Source organism: Convolutriloba macropyga, chromosome 15 (genome assembly GCF_964194025.1).
Source record: "Convolutriloba macropyga chromosome 15, txConMacr16.3, whole genome shotgun sequence".
NCBI classification, from domain to species: Eukaryota; Metazoa; Xenacoelomorpha; order Acoela; family Convolutidae; genus Convolutriloba; species Convolutriloba macropyga.
In genome coordinates this window covers 41,644,281-41,671,535 of record NC_134482.1, presented here as the reverse complement: position 1 = coordinate 41,671,535, position 27,255 = coordinate 41,644,281, and the positions used below count along the sequence as shown (strand labels likewise).

Below are 27,255 nucleotides of genomic sequence, written 5' to 3'. Positions count from 1 at the left end.
AATGGAGTTTCTCAAATTCACTCTCCGATTAATAGGTTTTTATGTTAAAATTACAATTTTTAAATTGCAAATAATAACCGAAGTTCTCTTTCTGTGCAAAAATTGTTATTTGAATCGCAACTGTGGAGCAGGAAATTTAATGCCAAAAAACAACAAGGCGGCTCGTTATTGTGCGTTCGCACATGATGTTCCGACCCGAGCTCATCTACATTTTTGACTAAATTGTCAACCAAATGAAGAGATAACAAAAATAGACGTTTGAGTTTAAAACAATCGTTACACAACCTATCTACTAATTGAATTACAAAATTCCATGACTCATTACAGCGCCAACGTGATCTGACATCAAAGAGACTAAGAGACAAAAAAACAAAAAAAAAATTAGCACAAAGAAGAATTTCAGGGCAAAAACTAAAAATCTATTTTTAAAAGCACCTAGTAACAACGTCAAAAAGCAGTCTGATAAAACCTTAACTACACAAGTTAACTTTTTCCTAACTGTACAGCAGATGGAAAGTTTTCTTAATGAGACTAGGTAACAAGCCGACAAAAAGAACGAACAGTGAGGCGAAACTTATAAATTAATCAACATTTTTTACACCAAGAAATTTCAAAAATCTTAAAAATCATTACCTTTTGACTAACTAATCTTTGATAAGTTACTAGAAAGTTATTAAAACACCAAAAGGACATGTCTTTGGTTAGACTAAACCATAGAAACGAACACAAAAGAAACTCAAAAAATTACAAACGATTTGCGAACACACAAACTACTGCTACCATTCAAATCATTAGCTATCATCTGAATATTATGTATTTTTATTTCAATTGTTATTTCTACTAATTCAGCTGAAGGATTTATACTGAGAGATTAAATAAGTTTACCTGGGCCACATTTGAAAACCATTGGGATCTACTATTACGCGATTGTTCTGAAAGAAGAGAAAAAGAAACACAAAAACTGGCCACTCAATAAACGTTCAGAAAACGCATATTGTCCAACAAACAAAACACTAGTGAAAAAAAAAATTCAACAGATATGTTATTTTTTGAAATAAAAGAAATTGGATGGGACCTCTGATTGATGAAAATAAGTTACAATTTGACAAAAAGAACAACAAAAACTGAAAAGTTGGAAGAAGTATTTCAAAATGTTTATCATAAACTTTAATTTTCGCTATGAACTGACTGTTTTGGGTAACATCAATCATTCAATCCTCAATTACAAGCCTATGGGACCTGTCACCAATTTACGGCTACCTTAAGAACAAAAACAGCAAGTTCAAGAAGAAATTGAGCGAGAAAAGTGTCGAAGGCAATAAAAAAGTGAACGTTTAAAAAAAAAACTCTTCTATTTTCCATTGTTTTTTAAGAGCAATGGGATTTTTTTTTCTTATCAATATAATTTCAAAAAATCAGCAAACATGAGCAATTGCATTAGAACCACAAAATTTTCGAGAAAACACGTATTATCAACGCCATCAAATTCATTAGCTATCAACAGACTCCAGTAAATACGCTAAATTGTGCTTCGATGGGAAAAAAGTTTGTTTGCCAGTCATATTTCATCAGAAAGATCTTACAACATGTTATTGACTATGAAAACAACAACAGAGACTGGCAAAAATCAAAAATTCAGTAGAAAAGTTCCAGAAGAAAATGTCGAAGCAATTCAAATCGTAAGTTCTTCTCTGAAAACTTCATCTATGATCCGTCAAACTTCTTCCCTAAACCAATGGTGACTAATAGCAGTAGGCTGATGTGATAAGATTTCAAAAGGATCCCAAAATAAAGTACCCGAAAATAAAAAAGAAATTAAGAAACCTCGTGGCATTGAAGTTTTAAAACTAATAGGTAGAAGATAAAACCGCTAACCAGATTAATTTTGGCTGCAGTACAACGGAAAGGGATTCTGTTAGTACTGACATCGACCAAGACTTCGAGAAAAAAAGTTTAGGATTGGATAATGTTCAAAAAAATTTACTTTCAAACTCTTAACTGCCATTTAACTAAAATCATTCGACGGATCTCAATAACTACGCTCAGATATAACCCGATAGGAGAAAAAGGTTGTTTGTCATGCATAGATAGATAACAAGACATCACAATAAGTTTTATGACAGTAAAAATATTTAAAAAAACATGTAAAAGCAAAAATTCAGTAGAAAAGTGCGAGAAGAAAGTGTCGAAGCCAATTAAAGCATTAGCCTTTCCCTGAAAGACTTATCTGTGATTCATTGAACGTCCTCTCTAAGTCAACGGCTTAGAAATGTTTTTTGATAATGTGTGTAAAGTTTGGATAATGTGATAAGAGTTCAAAGGTAACCAATAATACAAAAATAACCAAAAAATGTTAAAAAAAAAATTAAAATCTTGTGTCAGTGAAGTCATATAACCAGAAGTCAGAAGCTAAGACCAAAACCACCTTATTTTTAGTTGCAATAGAAAGAAAGTGGGCCCTGTCAATGCTGACACTGACTAACAGTTCACGGAAAAGTTTAAGATTTGTTAGTGTTCAAAAAAAATTTCGAAAATTTATTTTTAAATTCCTAGCAGCCAATAATTTCAATTGCTTTCAACGGAAGTCAATAAATACGCTCAAAGATGCCTTATGGGAGTAAATTTATGTTTGTCATGCATAGGTAATCAATACAATATCACAATAAGTCTTATGACTATTAAAACAACAACAAAAAAACATGCAAAAACAAAAAATTCCATAGAAAAGTGCAAAAATAACGCATCGAAGTCTTTTAAGCCATAAATCTTTCTATGAAATTTTATCGCTAATCCACTGAACATCTTCTTAAAGCCAATTGGAGTTTTCAATTTTTGGATAATGTGATAATATTTCAAAAGTAACCAATAATACGAAAATATGCATAAATAATTTTTTAATTTTTTCAAATCTTTTGCCATTGAAGTATTCGTTTGCCATATAACCAATAGCTAGAAGATAAAACCGCCAACGAGATTAAAATTGGTTGTAGTAGGAATGAGGAGGGTTCTGTCACTCCTGTACTGACTTACAGTTCACGATAATAAAATTATGACTCTTTATGTTCAAAAAAAATTGAAAAATTATTTTTTAAGTCTTATCAGTCATTAGCTCTCCCCTCAAAGCACTGGATATGTTCACTTAATGCTCATTATGGAACATTTTGCACTGTTAGTCAATTAATCCATGCCATAATACTCCAAAAAATTAGTAAAACCTCAAAAAAAATTAAAAATTTCATTTAAAAATACGAAAACTCAGAATCGAAGCCAAAAAAAGCATAAGCAATTCCTTGAAAACGAAGTTTTTTGATCATTGGGCTTTATTTGAAAATAAAAGAGGTTTGTCATTAATAGAACCTTAATATAAAAACTGACTTGTCTCTAGGTGACTATAAAAAAAGCAGAAAAAAAAGAGAAAAATTTTATAAAAAAGAGCTCTCAAATAGAACTCAATTTTTTTCTGATAGTGAACTTCCCTATGAGACCAGAACTAGTATTTTTTATTGCCTTTAGTCTATTAGGAACACAAAAATGGTCCATTTTTCGGCGTGAAATTTAATTTCGAAATACAATTTTTATAGAAAATATATTAATTTATGCGAAAAATTACGCTAAAATTGAACAAATATCCCGTGTTCACACAAAACTTCAATGCTCGATAACTCCTTGAAAAAAAACGAAAATCAAAACAATCTTTTTAATTTTGAATTCTACGCTGAACCAGCTTTTTAATGATACCAGTCACATTTCTCTACGACGAATATATCGGTCGGCCAAAATTGACTGAACAAAAAAAAACCCGTTTGATTATATAGTTCCTCCCCCCCCCACAAGTGGGGTCGGAACAATCACTCAATTTCTTATATAGAATTTCCAAGAGAAGATGTATGTCTGGTCCTGGAGTTGAATAGAAACGAAACTTCTCGAAAAGATTATGCACTTTATAGATCCACTGGGATAAAGATTCGTCAGTTAATTTTGTTTATAGAGCACTAAATGAGATAAAAGTTCTAAAGATTTTAGAATTTTGTTTATCTGTGTGCATATATTCTCAAACTAACTGCAACATTTGAATACAAAAAGAAGGGCGCAGACCGGCGTTCCACCTTTTTCGTACTCTTTGGGTTGGAACGGTGTTTGAGACATCTGTGGAAAGATTGGTTTCCTGAAACACCCTCCTGACGGATCTAACCTATCGGGAAGGTGATAACAATACCAATAGTCATTGTGTCGACGAAACTGGACGACGGAAATTGGAGTGGGTCGGAATACGCCCCCCCCCCCCCCCCCCCCTCCTCCCCCCAGTACGTTTGCCACCAGTACAATTCTACCTTCGTAACCAGAAACCACTACCCCTTGCGAAACGGCCGGCGCGAGCGCACATTTGTTCCCCCCTCACCCCAGTACTTTCTTCTTGTTCACTTCTTCTTCACTTCATCACTTCTTCTTCTTCTTCTTCTTCTTCTTCACTTCATCACTTCTTCTTCTTCTTCCTTCCTTCCTGATTCACAGGAGCACTTCTCCATAAAGGAGCAGTTCTCCATAAAGGAGCAATTCTCCCTACAGGAGCAGTTCTTTTTGATTCACAGGATCACTTTTCTTCCGTACATTCACAGGAGCAGATCATGAACAGATTCACCCGAGCGGCCATTTTACTCATTTTCATAGATTTTCGAAAATTTCATATATCATGTGTTATCATGTTTTATCAAGGAACTGCACTGTACCTTCTGTAGAACTGATAAAATTGACGATACATACTGTCCAGTTCACCATACAGCGGTGCGATCGGCTTCATCTAGTTCAGACTAACAGAGGACTAACACTCATCCTGTTCAGACTAACAGAGGTCTAACATTCATCCTGTTCAGATTAACACCAGCATGTAGGCGTGCTGGATAGACTGATCGATAGTCGCAAGCTTCATATACAAATATTCAGAGATTGGTTAAACTGAAATTCTATGATTCAGCAATGAAATGCACTGGGACCTCGACCCGGGAGGTTAGTCATCATTTTTTCCACCTTAATAAACGTTTCTTGGCGAATCCTTCTTGCTTTTATGAAAAAAAAACATTATCGTTTCAAACATAAACATTGTTTAACAAATGTGTTAATCAAATTGGAGTAACAAAACTCAGTGCTATGTACATGTTTTCTGTGGCCGATATGTCAACAAATAATAACAGCAACATTCGTAATGTTCAAAACCAAAGCGTTTGAAGTATCCACAGACAAGATTTTTTGCTGTTTTCGGATCACCAATTTTCGCTCAATTTTATTGAATCACAGTCTCGTGAATTACATTTGTACGCAACACAAGCTAGCTCAAAGATTCAGCTTCAGAGGATTTTAGGGATTGTTGTTATAGTGTAAAAATTATTTGTTTTAACGAAGAGAAGACAAGCTTCAAAAATTTTTATCGGTTAAGATATTAAACGTCTTTGCTTTTTTTCACCTTTCAATCTTTTATCCTTGTTTAGTAGCGTTAGCAAACCAGTAATTGAAGACAATTTTCTAAATTGTTGATTGTTACGGCGTAAATGAGCAAAGCTATTTAAATTAAAGCGAGAATTTAAAGCGAGAAAGGATCACGTAATTTCTTAACCATTTAACATCTAATATGCATAGAAAGCTCAGAAAAAGTTCGTGTAACATAATTTTCGTTAAGCCTACTAATATACTAAATCGATTGCGCTCTTTTTAGGCTTAATATTTTTATGTTTCGAAAACGTATCGGTGACCAATCTGAGCTCAGACAAAATCCCTGCTAGCAAATATAGCCAGATTTGCCGGGCCTTTTAGGTGTGCTTTTTGCCTTAATACGTGGTTGAATACAGTTGTTTTCTTGCTAAAACGTTGCTTTATACGGTTATGAATTGAATCTACCACGAAAGACTGTTTATCAGCTTTGTTTTGGAGCCGCTCCCGGCCTAAATAGACCACTGCATGCTAGAACAGAGCGCTAGTGAAGAAAGTATGGCGGTTGTTGGGTAAATATTTGACCACTGACTCGGGAGAAGGGACGGTCTGTGAATATTTTATCTGGTTTGCTTAACCCACTCGCTTGCGTTTCACCCATTTATACCTCGTGGGCTCTTATCGTACGGCAACTTACCCCGTCTCAAATGATCGACTGACCCAACCGGCTATTTAATCGCGTGTTTTGATTGTAATCTCTGCTTGTGCGTACAGATTTAATCAACTATACTCCCTTCCAATCGTAATCAGGTGACTATATACAACTTGACCCGAGTCAATCTAGACGCGGAAAATTTGAAATTTATTAAATTGTCAACAACTACAAAATGTCATCAAGTGGGTGTTAGATTATCAGATATTACGCAATCTGTTTACAATGTTATTGGAAGCCCGAAGCAATTTTTTACTTGCAATCAGTTAGTTTTGTGAATGAAGTTAACACACTTTGAACCTGATTATCATTATAAGCACAATTATAAAGCTTACTATCGTTTGTTGATCACTTTGCTGGAAACCGAGTCGGTTTTTCCTTTATCGGATTAAAAAACAGCACAGAAGGTCTAGAAGGGCACTTCGCACAGAAAGGTATCAAAAGAAAAATTCAGATACAACAAAAACACCATCAAGCCCAGTCGCCAGGCCTCATAGGAAATCAGTATTTGCATCAGACGCAAGTTGCACATTCCGAGAGAGAAGCACGATGACAATCTTAAAGTCCCTTGATATGGCTCGAGCACACAAAAAAAACTGTAAGAACTATCCAAAAAACTTGATCGCGATTCTTTTATAATTTGAAGCATTAAATTGATTACTTAACTGGCAAATCTAGCCCCCCAGAACCCATTTCCTGTCCCAAATAACAAATTTTTGTTGAATAACGGTCACCGACAACCCACCACATACATTTTTTATTGAAAAACATCGAATTTGAAAATTTTTGGTCAAATTTTTGGAATTGACCAAATAGGGCTAAATACTAGTAATTGGGACGGGTAAAGTCTTATACGAAATAAAATCACGCGAAGCAAGGAAAAGGTTTGAAAAAATTGACCAGATTTGAAAAAAAAATTGGGAAAAAAATCTATCCGATCATTCTAGCATACTTACATAGTAGTTAGATAGATTAAAATGTTGTAAAGACAAGTTTGGTCAAATTTTTCAAACTTCACAAAAAAAAGATCAGGTAACTGATTTTTTTCCCTCAAATAAGCGCTTATTCATGGTAACTCGTGAAAATCGTGCATTTAACATCAAGGTTCGGAGTTTGAGCAAAACTCAAATCATTTGTAGTGTAAAAACATTATATGGTTTTCATATTAGCTGCAAGTTCACTTCATCACGCCATAGAAACTGCGCCTCAAGTAACACAAAATCGTTACAAACGTAACGTTTACGCATTACCGGGTTTAAGTTTCAACCCTAACGCTTTGAAATTCCAAAAAACAGCGCAGTTCCAGTTGAGTCATTTCTTTCATTATAAGAAGCTCCTAGTTATATGGCATGATGTAGTGAACAATTCGCTTTCACGTCATCGAAGCAACAACTATAAGCCTTTAGCACCTTCACAGCTTATTGCAGTGGTTGAAAAGTATCAGGAGCGCATAGAAGCTATAGTGTATTGCCCCAGAGAGGGAACTTCTGATATTTCAGATCAGCTCAAGCGTAGTACTCTAGTTACCATCCATCTAGTGAAAGACATTGTGTCCAGACGTAAACAGAAAGACCCTAGTTTACTTAAAGAGTACAGAGCATTACACCAAAGGCCTGCGCTTGAGCTGAAAACACTCACTATAGTCTTAGCTCATAAGAACAACCTCCGGTCCTTGATAACACGCTCCCGACCGCAGAAACTTTCAAAGCGCCGTCGTAAAACGCTTCGCACCCGTCATGCGTTCGAGGAGGCGGAACTTACTCAAGCCTTTGATAACCGAAATGTCTTTTAGTCTTGCGTTGTTGTGGGGGTCTACCCGCTGACTGGCGGTGTGACTTAGTTTACTCACGAGTTACGGGCTAGTTTGTGGTTGATTCCTTCCAATAGCGCTTTACTAAACGTTTTGCTCTCCCCATTCTTTGAGTTATTCACTACCATCCGTTTTCCGCAAGTTATCTGGTTTCATTTTTTCGTTTCCGTCTTTTTTGTTTCCGTGTCACCTTGTTTCTTTCTATCCCCCGTTTATTTGTTGTATGATGTAGTATGTTGAGTTCTGCTGTAGCAAAATTTTTTTCTGCTAGTATTCAGGATTGTTGTTTAGTCTCGTTCCTTGCTATGGTGTGACTTAAGTTCATTCTGGAGTTACGGCTTGTTTGTTTCGTGACTTTCACCACACTTGTTTGCTAGCAATGTGCTGTAGCTTTATTAATTTTTGTAATATGCACTTTTGTTGTCTGGGTATCTTGGTTTGCTAGGGTGTGACTTAAGTTTGTTCTGGAGTTACAGCTAGTAAATTTCCTGACCTTTTCGACTTTTGGTTATACTACTTCGTTGCCGTAAATTGTTTGATGTTTCGATGTTTTGATGCCGTAGATAAAGCCCCATAATGTTTTGTGCTAGGTTACCTGACAGTAGCTTCTCTCCATCTTTCTAGGGTGTGACTTAAGTTCATTCTGGAGTTACGGCTTGTTTGTTTCGTGACTTTCACCACACTTGTTTGCTAGCAATGTGCTGTAGCTTTATTAATTTTTGTAATATGCACTTTTGTTGTCTGGGTATCTTGGTTTGCTAGGGTGTGACTTAAGTTTGTTCTGGAGTTACAGCTAGTAAATTTCCTGACCTTTTCGACTTTTGGTTATACTACTTCGTTGCCGTAAATTGTTTGATGTTTCGATGTTTTGATGCCGTAGATAAAGCCCCATAATGTTTTGTGCTAGGTTACCTGACAGTAGCTTCTCTCCATCTTTCTAGGGTGTGACTTAAGTTTATTCTGGAGTTACGGCTAGTTTGTTTGGTTGGGTTCGTTGCTGTGGTCTGCTAGCGTTGATTTTCCCGCCTCCTCGCTTGTGGTTTACCGTCTCCCTCCCGTGCTATTCCGAATTTGCGTCCAGTTGCGCGCTACCCGCTCGACGTTTCCTTCTCCTCCGTATCGTTTTCCCGTTTCGTCGCATGCCACCCGCCCCGCCCGTGCCATTTTCCCCGCTTCGTCGCGCGCTTTTCGCCCGACGCTCCCGTTTGTCCGTCCGGTTTCCCGTTGCGTTGTGCGTTACCCGTTCGGCGTCTCTTCCCGTCCGTCCCGTCCCCCGTTCTTTCCCATGTCGCGCTTTCTGCGCTCACCGTTCTTTCTGTTTTTTCGCCGCGTAATATTGTACTCGACTAACCTTTTTGCTCTTTGTCGGTTTGCTAGGCAATTCGTCACACTAGGGTTCGATATAACCCATTTGTGTAGTTGCATGTGTGTGTAATTTATATTAGTACCGAATTAAACTTGTGGTTCCTGCAGGACAAATTCAACAAACTTTATAGTGCGAGAGCAAAGTTAGAGGCTGAACTTAATAACATCTATGGTGAAATTAACAATGCTGCGGATAAGCAAGACAGGAAAGTTAAGACCGAACGTCTGATTGTGAAGTGCAAAGTTGCTTTTACTAGAGTAGCTGATAAGAATGAAGAGCTCTTTGATCTGGCACAAAAGACTGAAGATCCAGATGTTACCTGTAAGAACCTTGAAAAATGGTTAAAGACTGCAACTAAGAAAACTGACGAGTTCATTGCTACTGCCCGAGGGTACGTCAATTCGGTCTAAGACAAAGAGACAGCAGAGCAGTATACCTCTTACCATTCAGGATCAGGTTCTCACATGACTTCCTCAAAAAGATCGAATCAGCGTCAAAGAGACTTGGAAATATCAAGAATTAAAAGGTAGGAATTGAGAAACAACATAAGGCCGAGCTGCGCATTGCTAGACAGCGTCTTGAAATTGAAACACAAATGCATTAGCGAAAATTGGAAATACAGCAACTTGACGAAGAACATCGCAAGCAAATAGCTGAAGCAGCCCTTGATAAAATATAGTTGATGACAAAACCATCATCATACGGTTCTAGTACAGGCAAATCGAGCGCGCTCTTTACGGAAAGAAGTTCAGTCAAGAGCAAGAAACTTGTTCAAGGTTGGGTTAATTCGTCAACGGCCGGGAACATGGCTGATGTTGCAAACGAACCGAGTTTGCCCTTTTCTGGTTCCATCGCCCAATCCAACCAAGCAATTGTCCAACGACCATCTTCAACTCAACTTCCAAACTCACACTTCAATCTCAATACACTTGGTCAAGTTGAGGTCAACATCAACCTCCCTGTCCATGAGCCGCAAGAACCAAATAGTAGAACCAATGTAACCAATGATGCACATGTTGCAAACAACATCATGCAAGAGCAGCGACAGCCTCAAAATACGCCTCCATCACCACCAATAAACTTTGGTATGTCAACTCAACTAAACGCCCCAAACACAGCCCGACAACTGTCTCAAGCAACAATGCACTTCGATGGTTTACAGTTAGATCATCAATTCCCTCCTAGGTCGAGCATGCCAGGACAGTTGAATTTAGTCAGCCCTCCGCGTTCACTACCTTTAAATACACTCGTTAATGCTCCGCTAGCACTTAATACGCAACAAGCACACATAAATGTACCAGCCCCTCCATCCCCCGTTCTAAACCCCGCACCACCATATTTTCCGTTGATCTCACCAGCATTTCGTTTTGCTCCTCCGCCGCCACAAGCACTCCCACTACAAGCCACTAACCCCGTGGCGAATAATGTCAATCTGTTACCCCTTTCTCCGCCTGCACCATTCATTTCCTCCGCAAACGTTTTCGTACCTCAATTAATTCATCCACCACACCCACAAAAGAGCTTTCAGCCCCAAATTTTTGTCCCTATAACCCACGCACCTCCTGCTACTCCAGATCCAAATGTCTGGCGTTTTCCAGCAGCAGTCCCATCTAATGCAGTACCACTTGTACGAACATCTGCAAACTTATACACCGTACAACCGGCCACGTCAATCAACCCTCATATAACTACATCGCAACGCTCCTCCCATGTACAAACAGCAGCAGTGTCTCAGAATTACGTAACATCAGGCTTCATGCAAGCAAATCCATTTAGTTCTTCCACAGGTACCGCCCCACCCTTGTCACTCCGATCATTCCGCCAACGTGTGGAGCTACCGTTCCGAACCCGTTGTGTTGGGGTGGCCCGCCGCATCCCACACCTTCGGCTCCTTCTTTGGTCTCTGTGGATTTAATAAAGCAGTTGGCGGACGCAATTACTAGTAAGAAGAACGATCCACTGCCCGAGTGGAAGTTGTCACAGTACAATGGGGATCCCCTGCAGTGGCACGAATGGATCGGACAATTTAAAAGCGCCATAGACGCACAGTCTTTGACTGATGATGTCAAGTTAACATACTTAAAAACGCTTGTAACTGGAAAAGCTAAAATCGCCATCGCTGAGTTCGCATACTGTGGTTTAATGTATAAGGACGCACTTAAGACACTCTAACGTAAATTTGGCCAACCACAGACAGTAGTCAGTGCACACTTAGACAAACTCAGCTCTTTTCCTCCATTAAAGATGCACAATAGTGATAACATCGTAAACTATTTTGCAACAATTTCAAGTCTTGTTGGGGTCTTCAAATCACTTTCATATGATTCAGACCTTAAGAGCGCCTCACTTCTCAACACGGCTGTGCAAAATTTGCCCCCCAATCTGAAAGAGTCTTGGTCACTCTTCGCAGTGAAGAAACATTGGGTTAAGCCAACACTCCTTGACTTCAACGATTGGTTGAAGGAGAAGGCGGAGGCACATGATTTAATGAAACAAACTTCATCGAAGGCAAGAACTGAGGATAACACCAACTCAGTAGTAAAGACCAAAGTTGCCTCAAGAACTTTTGCCGCTAATACACAAACTAAGGGCGCTCAGAGACTAGCCTCAACATCGGCAACGCCTGCAACCCCTCGCTGCATTGTGTGTAAAGGTAACCACCGCATCTGGGAGTGTAGGGTATTTAAAGAAAAGTCTCCCACTCAGCGAGCAAAGGTAGTGGCGGAAGCAAAACTGTGTTTCTCATGTGTGAGAGAAAAGCATATGTTCAGGCAATGCCCAAATCCCAGGAAATGCAGGAGGGACGGTTGCAACAGCTCCCATAACACACTTCTCCATGGAGCTGAGATGGTTTATCCATCAAAATCCCCTTCAAACAACAACAACAATAATTCTAATGCTGGCGCAAATCAATGTAAACTTTCTGGTGTCCAATCATCGAGTAAGACCACTACTTTGTCATCTCTGAGTAATGTGAAAGGTCTCCTTCAGGTGACTGAATTACAGTTGAAGAGCTCTTCTGGTAAAGATACCACGGCTTTAGTTTTGTGCGATACCACTTGCAGTAACTCTTGGGTGTCCAATGATCTGGCAAATAGACTTGGTTTGCACGGTACAGCATTGAAACTAACAGTCAAGGGTATAAATACCAAGGAGGTTGTAGACACTAAGTTAGTTGAACTAATTGTAACACCACGCGACAACCAAGCATTTGAACCATTTAAAGTCAGCCCTTACGTAAAGGAAAATTTGAATGTAGGCGCCGATGTCAATAACATTAAAGCACTTCAGGAAACATACCCGCACCTAGCAGTTCTAGACCCAGTTACATATTGCTATTCAAACATCGAGATGATACTTGGACAGGATGTGTATCATGCCATCCGCCAGTTAGAGTACTTCGCCGCCGACGAGAAGTCCTCGCCCTTCGCTGTTCGCTTGCCCATAGGTTGGGTTCTAAGCGGCCCTCTACCGTCGTCTTCAAGTTTAGTCTCGACTTGTTTCAAAGCTAATATGGAGCAGGATTTTGAACTCGCTAGTCAGGTAAAATCTTGTTACGACGTGGAGTCCTACGGCGCACTTAAGCAAGTAGACCCACGATACGCCTCGGATGCACGTGCGCATGAAATTTTTGAAAACACCACCGTGCATAATTGAAAAAGGTACGATTTCGCAATGCTACGGGCTGAAGATAACATCGAACTGCCCAACAATTATTTCTCAGCACTTGTTCAATTAAAGTCTTTGGAAAAGCGGCTGACGAAAGATCAGACATTAAGGGAAAAGTACTCGAATACCATCAAAGAAGACCTAGACAAAGGCTACTTACTAAGGGTCAAAGATGCTCATAAGGTGGAAAGTCGCTCGGAACGAGAGTGGTACCTACCACACCATCCAGTTGTTAACCCGAACAAGCCAGGCAAGGTTCGTAGGGTACTAAACGGAGCAGTTAAATTCCATGGCGCATCTCTTAATAAGTCATTACTCACCGGACCTGACTTGCCGCAAAACCTAATCTATGTACTCCTACGGTTCAGAAAACATCCATTCGCCGTATCCGCCGACATCGAGGGAATGTTCCTCCAAGTTGGAGTGTTACCATGTGATCAACCATCATTGCGCTTTTTGTGGGGGGAGGACCCAAAATCAAATGTTGTGGTACACCAGTATTTGCGCCGTCCTTGAGAACTTCATTAGGTCAAAGAGTGTCCTCATTAGGTCAAAGGAACTGGTACATCTTCGCCATCTAGGTGGGTTCAAGCTTACTAAGTTTGTAAGCAATGTACCAAATCTGGCTGACCGAATTGATGGGTCTGCTCAATTCACTGAACCGAAGGTCATCGTTTCATCAAAGGAGGAATCAATGCACGTGCTTGGGCTTAAGTGGGATCACAAAAACGATAATCTGGTTGTGAGCAGGGGTACTAACAGCACCATCCCGAAAAGTTTAACACAGCGCTTGGTCCTAAGTCTTGTGTCAAAGGTCTACGAACCAAATTGTCTCGTCGCACCGTTCACTGTTGGTGCTCGGTTAATCTTGAAAGACATTTGGCGTGTCAATGGACAAAGTTGGGATGACGAGTTACCTAAAGGCACAGTTGACAGATTCCTCGCCTGGTGTTTTGAACTGCCGCGGTTAGCTGAGATCACTATGCCGAGAAATTACTTTTCAGGACCATTCGAACATCTTGAACTCCACATGTTTGGTGATAGCTCGCAAGACGTATTCAGTGCAGTAGGATTTCTTAGGGCTCAAGTAAATTGCACCTCCGGGGAGATTATAACAGAGCTGGCGTTTGTCTTGGGCAAGGCCCGTGCTGCACCTATGAAAGTAATGACAGTCACTAAGTTGGAATTACAAGTCGCTCTCATCGCTGCCCGTTTAAAAGGGAAATCTGCCGAGCATTAACGGTTACTGTGGACAGAGTCTTTATGTGGACAGATAGTACCATCGTCTTGCAGTGGATAAACTCAACAAACAAATACCCCATCTTCATTGCAGATTGTGTCAGTGAAATCCTGGAGAACACCAGCGTTGACCAATGGAACCACGTCGCTACTTGTGATAATCCGGCAGATGCTGGCACGCGTGGTATGTTCGCTGAAGTTTTGCAATCAAGTAGCTGGGTGGGGGTCCTGACTTCTTGAGAACTAAGCAATTCACTTTTGTACCAAATACGGACGTCGTTGATAACATCAAGCTCGGCGTTGCAACCAAGGAACAAGATGATGAATCCATCTCATCTCCAGCCGCATCCGTAACCAAGTCCCCTAAGGAACAAAGCATTAATCTAATCCGGTTTGATAAGTTCAGTTCTTATCAAAAACTACTACGTGTCACCGCATATGTGCTCCGTCTTTTACCATCTCATGAAAGTTACCGCACCGTAGACGGCAGCATAGCGGACCCTGTTGAGCTTGACGAAGCCGAGCGTCATCTTCAGTACCTGGCTCAAGGAGAGTCCTTTAATACTGAAAGGAAGGATCTTCTTGACAACAAATCCTTTAAAAAGAGCAGCCGCATTGCCCAGTTTACTCCGTTTATTGGGCCTCGTGGTCTCATCCATTCTTGTGGTCGACTCCGACGGCTAGTGGAAATTGACTTTGACACTACGTATCCTATCGTGCTGGATGCGCCTCATGTTTTTGTTAGACTGTTTTTGCGGCATACTCATCTGAAGAACCATCATCAGGGCATCGATTACTTACGGTCAAAGGTACAGGAACGTTATGCCATCTTTAAACTACGTTCCACACTGCGTTCCATCAAATCAAACTGCGTCTTGTGTAGAAAGTTCCTTGCAGCAACCATTCAACCTATCATGGCAGACCTTCCAAAGGAGAGACTTGCACACCAGTCTCCTCCCTTTATCAACACCGGGGTTGATTACTTCGGCCCATTCTACGTCACAGTTCGTCGGACTACTGAGAAGAGGTGGGGATTTCTCTTCACTTGTCTCACTACTCGTGCTGTCCATGTTGAAGATGTCCTGTCCATGGACACTAGTTCCTGTGTAATGGGAGTAAAGCGGTTCGTCTCCCGTCGGGGTACTCCTGCTATGATTTGGTCGGATAATGGTACGAACTTCATTGGAGTGGAGAAAGAGCTCCGTGAATGGATGGAAAAATGGAACACGCTCAACATTGCCACCGAACTTGCACATAAGGGCATTAAGTGGAGGTTCAATCCACCCAGTGCGCCACACCAAGGTGGCATCTGGGAGAGGTTAGTTCGTAGTTTTAAAAGAGTACTTTACACTATCCTCGGTACGCGTCGCCTCACAGATGAGGTGTTGAACACTACTTTTTGTCTGGTCGAATACGCACTAAACTGACGTCCCTTAACTCCCGTAAGCGCCGACCCGTCCGACTTAGGCGCAATAACACCTAACCATTTCCTACTCTGTAACCAAGCAACCGGAATTCCGTCTATCGTTGGCGTCGACGAGTTCGATCATCGTAAGCGGTACGCCCGTGCAGAGTCCTACGCCAATGCAATTTGGACACGTTGGCTTAAGGAGTATGTACCTGCGCTGAATCGTAGAACTAAGTGGCAGACGTCTGCCGAGCATCACCTCAAGGTCGGTGATTTAGTTTGGATCGTTGAAGAAAGCAACCCTAGGGTTTGCTATCCAACAGCTCGGATTGAAGAACTCCGATACGGCTCTGACAGCGTCGTCCGGATCGCTCGTCCGCCCACTAGTTAAAGTTGTACCGATCCTCCCATCATTTTCTTCCCGGCCGGAGGATGTTACCGCGTAAATGAGCAACGCTATTTAAATTAAAGCGAGAATTTAAATCGATCACGTAATTTCTTAACCATTTAACATCTAATATGCATAGAAAGCTCAGAAAAAGTTCGTGTAACAAAATTTTCGTTAAGCTTACTAATATACTAAATCGATTGCGCTCTTTTTAGGCTTAATATTTTTATGTTTCGAAAACGTATTGGTGACCAATCTGAGCTCAGACAAAATACCTGCTAGCAAATATAGCTAGATTTGCCGGGCCATTTAGATGTGCTTTTTGCCTTAATACGTGGTTGAATACAGTTGTTTTCTTGCTAAAACGTTGCTTTATACGGTTATGAATTGAATCTACCACGAAAGACTGTTTATCAGCTTTATTGATTGAAAATCATATTCTTCATAAAGTCTGAGCTATTCATTGAATTTTTAACTCAAGTGTTGTTGAATGGAACCTTGAATTCAGATTTTACGATTTACAAATTATTCTATCCAAAGTTTTGTAGATCCCTGACTTCCGGCTATATGAATTGCCAATACTGAAAATTCGTCAGTTGATGAGACTTTTGTTGGGCTTCTTTACAAGTTTTAAAATCAGCGTTGTGGGCGAGTTTGGAAATAAGTGACACCACCTTCATTTAGTTCAAAATACGATATATGTGATCTTATTTTTCACAAAGCGTATTTTTGAGGGTTATCGTAAAAATTTGGGGAAGTCTTATTGATCACTCGTTTTCTTGTCATAATTCAATTTTTTCCACACTATAAAAAACTCGCCCCCCAGCCTTATATAGCCGTTAAATTTGTACCCCCCAAAATCTAAGTTTTCGCGAATTGTGAGAGCGATATTTGCATTTCATTGAAACAAGAGTGTCTAGTTAGATTGAAGGCACTTTTAGAATAGTTTATTTAAGAAGTTTTAAAAAATCAAGCCCTTATTGTAGCCAAAAACACCAAAATTGATCTAATACAGGAATTTTTATTGATGTTAACGTTATATGCAACAAATTTTGGTTGAATACGTTATACTTTCAAACCATAGCTGTGCTAGCTTTTAGTAAATGCATATTGCTCATATATGTTCACGTATAAAGATTACGTAGCTTTAACAATATGTTTACACATTTATAAATGGGGGGTGCCTAACTAAGCCGGGGGGGGGGGGAGGGGGGGGGGCTAGCAGAAAGGATCCAAAACTCTTTCCCATCAACCAAGATGATATGAATTAGATCGAAATGAAAGAAAACCCATTTTGTGAATATTTTAAGAAATATCTCCTTTAAAATATACACGCTAACGTTTTGGTTTTTAATGACTAGGAAGCCTCTCAAAAGCGCCCAATTTTTTCATTGTCTTCTAAATGAGGAATTTATAACGTTAAGATAATGATATTTCAAACAATCTTTTATATACAGAAATGAGGGCTGAACAAACATTTTTTAATGTTGTAAATAGTTCTTTGTTTTCATAAAATAATGTTTGACTTCCTCAGCAGTTAGGCAGTTTAATAAAAATTCAGTTTGCAAGAGACACATCTCTACAAATTCTGTTCTAAGCATTGAGTAAAACTTTTGCAAAATACAAACTTTCGCATTCTATTGAAACTCTGAGGAAAGATGATAATCAGCTTCTTCATCTTTTGCTTTGAAAAAAGCCTATTAGTTATGTACACCTATACATTCCCTCCAATTTTTCTTTGAATTGGCTGCTTAATCTTTTTGTAGTATCTGTCAGTTTCAAAAAGTCTCTAAAGTTAATATTGTAACGTCAAAAGTAATATTTAAAAGTGGTTTCAGAAGTTTTGGATAGGTTCGGAACTTCAGAACGTTAAGAGCCGTTGCACATAACCGGGCAACCGCCCATCATGGCTATGCAGATATATTATCCCAGGTTCACACGGGACCGCTAGAGTAATGTGTATATGGGTACCTCCGCAGCATAGAGCCAGCGAGACGGTACCCATATACACATTACTCTAATTCATTACTCTACTCTATATTCACTTCTTTTATATTTTAAATCTATCATTTCTTGTCCCACTTAGTGCAAACCACTAGTAGAGAGTTAGCTGGTAATTAACCATTATCAGACGGATAGTTCGGGTTCTATCCTCACTGACTCCAGTGAACGTATCCCAGTACTAGTATAACTAGAGAGACCGTGTAAATAGCACGTAAAACCAACTTGCGAAAAAACTTGAACAAAAATTGAAAGAAATATTAAAATAATAAAAACTTTCATATATCCCCTAATCAATATTTAATCAATCTAAAACTATAACTTTCTGTCTCACTTGGTGTAGTGGTTAAATCATCGAGTCTAGTTAAGTTGCTTTAGCAAACGGAAGGTTTGGGGTTCCTTCCTCACTAACTCCAGTGAACGTCCCCCGACTCTGATGAAATACTATGAAACTAAGTGAGATAAAAAAAAACAAATTCACAGTAAGGTTGATCAGTGAATTTGCAAAACAACTTCGTTGAGCTGCTTCACAGATCCCTACAGTGAGACTGTATATGGGACACACTGTGATGGGTATAAAGTCAAAAAAACACTGAGATCGGTGGAAACACAGTGATTAGTGTTTTTCAGTATAACTAGTGAGATCGTGTAACAGGCACGTAAAACCAAACTTGCAAAAATCCGATAACTTCAACATTAACTTTGCATTGGGTTTATATCCTTTCTTTTTGTTTTCATTTTGATAGTCTGTAAACTGATCAATATTAGCTTTTGTTTTTTCAGGAAAGAATGGATATTTCTTAGTTTTTAGTTTTAAGTCATTATTATACTTTATATCAATTGTGTAGATATAATCTTTTGTGGAGCTAGATTGCAAATATACATTTTCATTGCACATACTAATCTGGCCAGTAGGTAAAGCTTGAACCATAGCAGAAGCGTATAATGAGTTGAAGTGTAAGTTTTTTAGATAATTCTCTTTCCTAGTATACTCAGGATCTATCTGTTTATTCATACATTTTACATAACAATCACCTAATACTGAAGCTAACCCACCTCAAATACCATGTTGTATTATATCATAAATATTAACTGTATTTTCTTATACTGTATAATACTTAAGTCTAACATTAGTATACTTCAACCCACACAACCACGTTAACCCAGGAGTAGAATATGTGTAACATGGATTTATTTTACAGTATTCTAAACACATAGCTCTAAATTTCTCAAATACATCAACTGATAACAATACGTCTGTTTTAAGATATAACATCATATAATCCTTTATTGTCTCACATTTAGTATCTTTCCAACAATCAATTGCTTGCTTATATTCTTTATCTGTAATACCACATTGTTTCAACTTAGAAAAGAATGCTTCCTTAGGTGGTAATGTTGTTTCATGTAGTTTATCTATACTATCAAATCATTCATATGGGAATATACCTTTACGTCTTTCTAAGCCACATTTATTTAATGTTATACATTCTTCATTACTCAATGTCTTACTTATAGCATATAAGCTAAGTGGATGGAAGAACCTAAACATATCTAATGCTTTAGCATAACCCATATCAATACTAATATAATTCTCATCAGTTTTAGTTAATACTTTAAGTCTAGTGGGACTCTGTCCATGGTGTTTCTCGCCCATCTTCATTGCTAGTTTAGTTATAATTAGATGATTATCATAATTAGAAGAATTAAATGCATACGTTGGTACAAAATTATTCTTAGCTTGGAGGTTACATTTGTTGTGAGCATAACCTCTGATTTTACCATTTATATGATCATGATCTCTAACGACGTCTTCACCCAAATTTTCATTACAATGGTAACATCTACAATATAATCGGTGAAACCCCTTCGCGGATGGAGTAATACTATCTTCTTTCAGTGGAATATTTATACTAAATATATCTTTAAATAATTTATTATAATGATATACTCCATCCACAAACCAATCAACTACTTTATCGCCACAGTTGCATTCATACTTATCTTCTAATATATCAGGATAGTCCCTTTTTATATATAAACCACGAGCAATAGGTAAGTGATTACCATCTTTTATTATACCTTCAAAATCATAATATATAGCAATTGGTACTCTATTCTTATAATGGAACTTATCAAACTTTAGGTAATCATCTTTATGGAATGTTCTTCTTCCTACATGTTTCTGTGTATTACATAATTCTAAATGTTTGTTTAATGCATCTTCTGTTCTAAATGATACACAACATTTCAACATTTTAGACATGGATAACATATATGTTTAGATGATTTTCTTAATAAGAATGATACATCCTTACATAGGAAGTAATGATTATCCCAGTATTATATATTACATCATTTAGGATCATTGTGATTAATCAATACAGGATTAATAGTTTTATTTTATTTAGATTAAACACATTAAATAATATTTTATCTTTATTTAATTCTTGTATTTTCTTTAAGTGATAATAATCATATGGATGTATAATCCCATTTGGTAATTTTATCTCATTAATATATTCAGGTTTATTATTTTTACTAACTCTAATTGGATCACGTGATGCAGGATGTAGATAAGCAATTAGACACCATAGCAAACACTTATTATCAGTATTATGTATATTAAGGATATATCTAGACGTGAATGGTAACTCGGTATCACATCTACCACTTGGATAAAACCTATGAATATACATTGTCCTTTTAACAAATCGTTGCATGCTCCATCCAGATTGATTCATCTCTTGCTCCTGCATTCTAGACTCAAGTTTCCCATTCAATAAATTCAAGTCATGTGCACCATTATATTGTCTGGTCATTAACCTAAATGTAAATTCATTTTCTTCTAACTTATCATCTGTAGGTTTTGTATACTTAACTACATCAAAGGTATTAAACTTAATATGGGGATGTATGTTATGCAATGACTCCAGTATATTCAAGAATGTAGGATCTTCAAAACTACTACTTGTTATAATCAATTGATTGTACTTCATGTTATGATCAAAGCCTAATTCATTAACTTTATCTCGCCACTTCTTATCAACAAGTTTTTTCTGATTATTATTTTCTTTATGTTCTTCTGATTCATTGTGTTCATTTTTATTGTTATATCTAGTATTACATATATTGCATTATCCTTCAGTTATATTTTTATTATTATTCTTATCCTTATCCTTATCAGTTAAACTGCACAACGAAGTTGTTTTGCAAATTCGCAGATCATTTCCCTCTACATTATCCAGATGCATCTTTGTTTTCAAATGTTGATCCACACTATATTGACTAGAGAAGTCTTACATGTTACACAATCAAACCTACTTCCATTCTTTATCATTTCCCCATTAACTAGTCTTACATTGTTCCTATGTTTTAATGTTGTCACATGATTATTATAAGCGGTATTATTATCTAGATATATCTCACAACTATCACAATACTTTATTCCTTCTTCTGGATACTGCTCATCTAACTTTTGTTCTATATCTTTATTAGCAACTTTTATTCCATCCTCATTAGCACTCTCAATAATTTTATTTCTATTATATAATTGCTCATTCTTTTTATGTTTAAGTGATTGCATGTGACCGTTATAATTCTTTAGAGTTAATTCTTCATTACATTCTTCACATTTAAACTTATTTGTTTTAGTCTTTCGGACATATACAAAATCATCAGATGAAGATGATTCTCTATCTTAATCTGAATCTTTAGATTGATCTAAGTCTTTAGATGATTCTCTATCTTTAGTTTGGTCTAAATCTGGATAATATTTTGCTTCAACCTTTCGCAATGACTCACGCATATCTTCTTCTCGTTGTTTTAATTTAGTAACCTGTTAATCATTCGACTCTTTTATTTCTTCATTTCTTTGATTAAACTTCTGATTGATTCTAAAGATTTTTCTAATTCTACCATTTGTCTTTCCGTATCTACTGGTTTGATTTCTTCCCTTGGTTTGTTTTTATTTTTTAACATTTGGACTGTCATATTAGTAGAACTAGATGGAGCTTGTCCATGAGATTGAGCTTGCTCACTTTGAGATTGGACTTGACCTCTTCCAGTTAGAATGTTCCCGTTGTTTTCCTGCACATTCATTTATATATGCCAAATTTTGAAATAATATTATTTATATACCTTTTCAATACTATAAAAATGATTAGTACCAAACAAGATAAATGTAAAAATAAAGCTTGGTGTTGGAGTTGTGATGAATGCCAAAGTAAACCTTTATCATGTTTTGTATGTGATGAAATTGTAACGTATAGAGAAAGACATAATCATATGAGTAAGCATTATAAGGATCCAGATCAATATCTAACATGTCATAAGTGTAAAGTAAATAAACATATCTCACACTAAAGAAAGATTTGGTCACACTAAAGAAAGATTTGAAGAATATGCAAAGAAATATAATATCCATGAAGCTGGTTCCCAGATCAGCAAAGCTGGTTCCCAGATCAGCAAAGCTGGTTCCCAGATCAAAGTTTAGTCCTATTAAAATGTTACTTGCATTCCCGTTATTTATTATATTTGTATTTATTATTGTAATTGCTCATTGAAATTATGATAAATATTCTGATTTAAGGAAGAGATTCAAAGGATATATGAATATTGTACCAGAACCATTTAAAATTAAAAAACATAACTTTATTATTTATGGTCCATCTAATTCTGGTAAAAACAACTTTTATAAAACATTATTGTGGTTTGTATGATATTGTTAATGTATTCTGTATTGATGGTAGTGAGTGGAAGGGATATAATGTATATGGTGTTGATGATTTTAATTTATTAGATAATTTAGATAGTTTTGCTAATAGTCTAATTATATTTGATGATATGGGAGAAAACATTAGATTACCAGCTATAGACTCATTGCATTCTAAAGGTAGACATCACAATAACAAAATAATAGGTAGGTCTAGATAGTTTTATAAAAACAATCTCTATTTTTTTCAGTTTTACATACACAACAAACTCTAGTTGTTTTATTATCAGTTTCATTACATTTCTTCTTAATATTACTTTCTGTTTTTAAATCATTTAAATTTTCTGTTTTTATCTCATTTATAATTTCTGTTTTTATCTCGTTTATAATTTTTGTTTTGAATTCATTTTTAATGTAATCTTTTAAATTCTCTATAATATTATCTTTTAGACTATTTAAAACCTTATTTAAATCATCTTTATCGTTATCCTTATTGTTATCAATATTATCATTGCTATCACTATCATTAATATCGGTATAATCAATATAACTATGTACTGATGTTATAAGGCCTGTTCTATTAACTTTACATTTATCGAAAAAGTGATAACCACTATATGTTTTATACATACATTTCATACATCTTCCTATTAAATTTTTATGTGGAATATTATAATGATCCATTAGTTCATGTTCTGGATAACCACTACTAGTATCAATTTTATTATTACATTCTCTACATATTACCTTCATTTTTAAATTTAGAATTATTATGATTATGAGTTGCAAAAATACCTAGAAGACAACTAGCTACAGCACTTACTATAGTAAATGGATCATTGAGATCAATTTTATTTTTATCAGACATGCCATAACCTATTGACATATTCTTACCATTTTTTAATTTAATTTTTGCCTTATCTATATTCATTATATCTATACCATTAATATTATTATCCTTATTATTACCATGTTTTTGAAAGTAAGAATTACCAAATCCTACCATAATAACTATGCCAGCTATAGCATAATAGCCACTATGTATCTCACTAAGTACATTTTTTATATTTGTATATATTTTATATAAATTAATTCATTTATGTATTCCCTTAAATTCCGCATATTCTTCAAAATAGAACATTACTCTTTTGGTTTAATATGCATTGGTTCTATCATTCTATCTGTTAAATAACTACTTAGTATTTTATATTCCTTTTCCTTAAACACTGTATACTCAACATACTTCTCAATATCAAGATCACCTATTCTAGAATCATATACAACACTTTTCTTTATCTAATACAATATAATAGTCGCTAATAGTATTATAATTTATTACACCATAGTTATAATGTTTAAATCTATATGGAGTAGAATCAATTTTAAACTTCTCTTGTACTTTTTCAAAGAATTGTTGTGAACTATTTAAAGTAATATATATAGCTGGGGTGTTATCTCTTGCTTTAGTATTTAAATCTGTTACAGTATGACCTACACATTTTATATTAATATTGTGATGTCTACCTTTAGAATACAATGAGTCTATAGCTGGTAATCTAATGTTTTCTCCCATATCATCAAATATAATAAGACTATTAGCAAAATTATCCAAATTATCTAATAATTTTAAATCATCAACACCATATACATTATATCCCTTCCACTCACTACCATCAATAGAGAATACATTAACAATATCATACAAACCACAATAATCTTTTATAAAAACTGTTTTACCAGAATTAGATGGACCATAAATAATAAATTTATGTTTTTTAATTTCAAATGGTTCTGGTACAATATTTCTATATCCTTTGAATCTCTTTCTTAAATCAGAATACTTATCATAATTCCAATAAGCAATTACAATAATAAATACAAATATAATAAAAAACGGGAACGCAAGTAACATTTTAATAGGACTAAACTTTGATCTGGGAACCAGCTTTGCTGATCTGGGAACCAGCTTCGCTGATCTGGGAACCAGCTTCATGGATATTATATTTCTTTGCATATTCTTCAAATCTTTCTTTAGTGTGACCAAATCTAAATCTATTGAGATATAAGCATATCCTACAAGTCTAATGTTTGAATCTATAGTGAGAGATATGTTTATTTACTTTACACTTATGACATGTTAGATATTGATCTGGATCATTATAATGCTTACTCATATGATTATGTCTTTCTCTATATGTTACAATTTTATCACATACAAAACATGATAAAGGTTTACTTTGGCATTCATCACAACTCCAACACCAAGCTTTATTTTTACATTTATCTTGTTTGGTACTAATCATTTTTATAGTATTGAAAAGGTATATAAATAATATTATTTCAAAATTTGGCATATATAAATGAATGTGCAGGAAAACAACGGGAACATTCTAACTGGAAGAGGTCAAGTCCAATCTCAAAGTGAGCAAGCTCAATCTCATGGACAAGCTCCATCTAGTTCTACTAATATGACAGTCCAAATGTTAAAAAATAAAAACAAACCAAGGGAAGACATTAAACCAGTAGATACGGAAAGACAAAAGGTAGAATTAGAAAAATCTTTAGAATCAATCAGAAGGTTTAATCAAATAAATGAAGAAATAAAAGAGTCGAATGATAAACAGGTTGCTAAATTAAAACAACGAGAAGAAGATATGCGTGAGTCATTGCGAAAAGTTGAAGCAAAATATTATCCAGATTTAGATCAAACTAAAGATAGAGAATCATCTAAAGACTTAGATCAATCTAAAGATTCAGATTCAGATAGAGAATCATCTTCATCTGATGATTTTGTATATGTCCAAAAGCCTAAAACAAATAATTTTAAGTGTGAAGAATGTAATGAAGAATTAACTCTAAAGAATTATAACCGTCACATTCAATCACTTAAACATAAAAAGAATGAGTGATTATTTAATAGAAATAAAACTATTGAGAGTGCTAATGAGGATGGAATAAAAGTTACTAATAAAGATATAGAACAAAAGTTAGATGAGCAGTATCCAGAAGAAGGAATAAAGTATTGTGATAGTTGTGAGATATATCTAGATAATAATACCGCTTCTAATAATCATGTGACAACATTAAAACATAGGAAAAATGTAAGACTAGTTAATGGGGAATTGATAAAGAATGGAAGTAGTTTTGATTGTGTAACATGTAAGACTTCTCTAAGTCAATATAGTGTGGATCGACATTTGAAAACAAAGATGCATCTGGATAATGTAGAGGGAAAGGATCTGCGAATTTGCAAAACAACTTCGTTGAGCAGTTTAACTGATAAAGATAACGATAAGGATAATAATAAAAATATAACTGAAGGATATTGCAATATATGTAATACTAGATATAACAATAAAAATGAACACAATGAATCAGAAGAACATTAAGAAAATAATAATCAGAAAAAACTTGTTGATAAGAAGTGGCGAGATAAAGTTAATGAATTAGGCTTTGATCATAACATGAAGTACAATCAATTGATTATAACAAGTAGTAGTTATGAAGATCCTAAATTCTTGAATATACTGGAGTCATTGCATAACATACATTTCCATATTAAGTTTAATACCTTTGATGTAGTTAAGTATACAGAACCTACAGATGATAAGTTAGAAGAAAATGAATTTACATTTAGGTTAATGACCAGACAATAAAATGGTTCACATGACTTGGATTTATTGAATGGGGAACTTGAGTCTAGAATAAAGGAGCAAGAGTTGAATCAATCTGGATGGAGCATGCAACGATTTGTTAAAAGGACAATGTATATTCATAGGTTTTATCCAAGTGTTGGATGTGATACTGAGTTGCCATTCGCGTCTAGATATATATTTAATGTACATAATACATGTAATAAGTGTTTGCTATGGTTTCTAATTGCTTATCCACATCCTGCATCACGTTATCCAAATAGATTTAGTAAATATAATAAACCTGAAAAAATTAATGAGAAAAAATTACCAAATGGGGTTATACCTCCATATAATTAATATCACTTAAAGAAAATACAAGAACTAAATAAAGATAAAATATTATTTAATGTGTTTAATCTAAATAAAATAAAACTATTAATCCTGTATTGATTAATAACAATGATCCTAAATGATGTAATATATAATACTGGGATAATCATTACTTCCTATGTAAGGATGTATCATTCTTATTAAGAAAATCATCTTAACATATATGTTATCCATGTCTAAAATGTTGTGTATCATTTAGAACAGAAGATGCATTAAACAAACATTTAGAATTATGTAATACACAGAAACATGTAGGAAGAAGAACATTCCATAAAGATGATTACCTAAAGTTTGATAAGTTCCATTATAAGAATAGAGTACCAATTGCTATATATTATGATTTGGAAAGTATAATAAAAGATGGTAATCACTTACCTATTGCTCGTGGTTTATATATAAAAAGCGACTATCCTGATATATTAGAAGATAGGTATGAATGTAACTGTGGCGATAAAGTAGTTGATTGGTTTGTGGATAGAGTATATCATTATAATAAATTATT

The 27,255-nt window shown here is 35.9% G+C and overlaps 1 protein-coding gene across 1 annotated transcript in view; it reads left to right on the top strand.

The window, feature by feature from the left end:
* The first annotated feature begins 4,347 nt into the window (after positions 1-4,347).
* The window catches only part of LOC142354747 (uncharacterized), a 32,138-nt gene continuing 9,230 nt past the window's right edge, over positions 4,348-27,255 (top strand). The window contains exon 1 of the mRNA XM_075407127.1: positions 4,348-5,004. Coding sequence (XP_075263242.1) covers positions 4,975-5,004 — 30 coding nt within the window. The 5' untranslated portion in view covers positions 4,348-4,974. The remainder of the gene's footprint in view (positions 5,005-27,255) is intronic.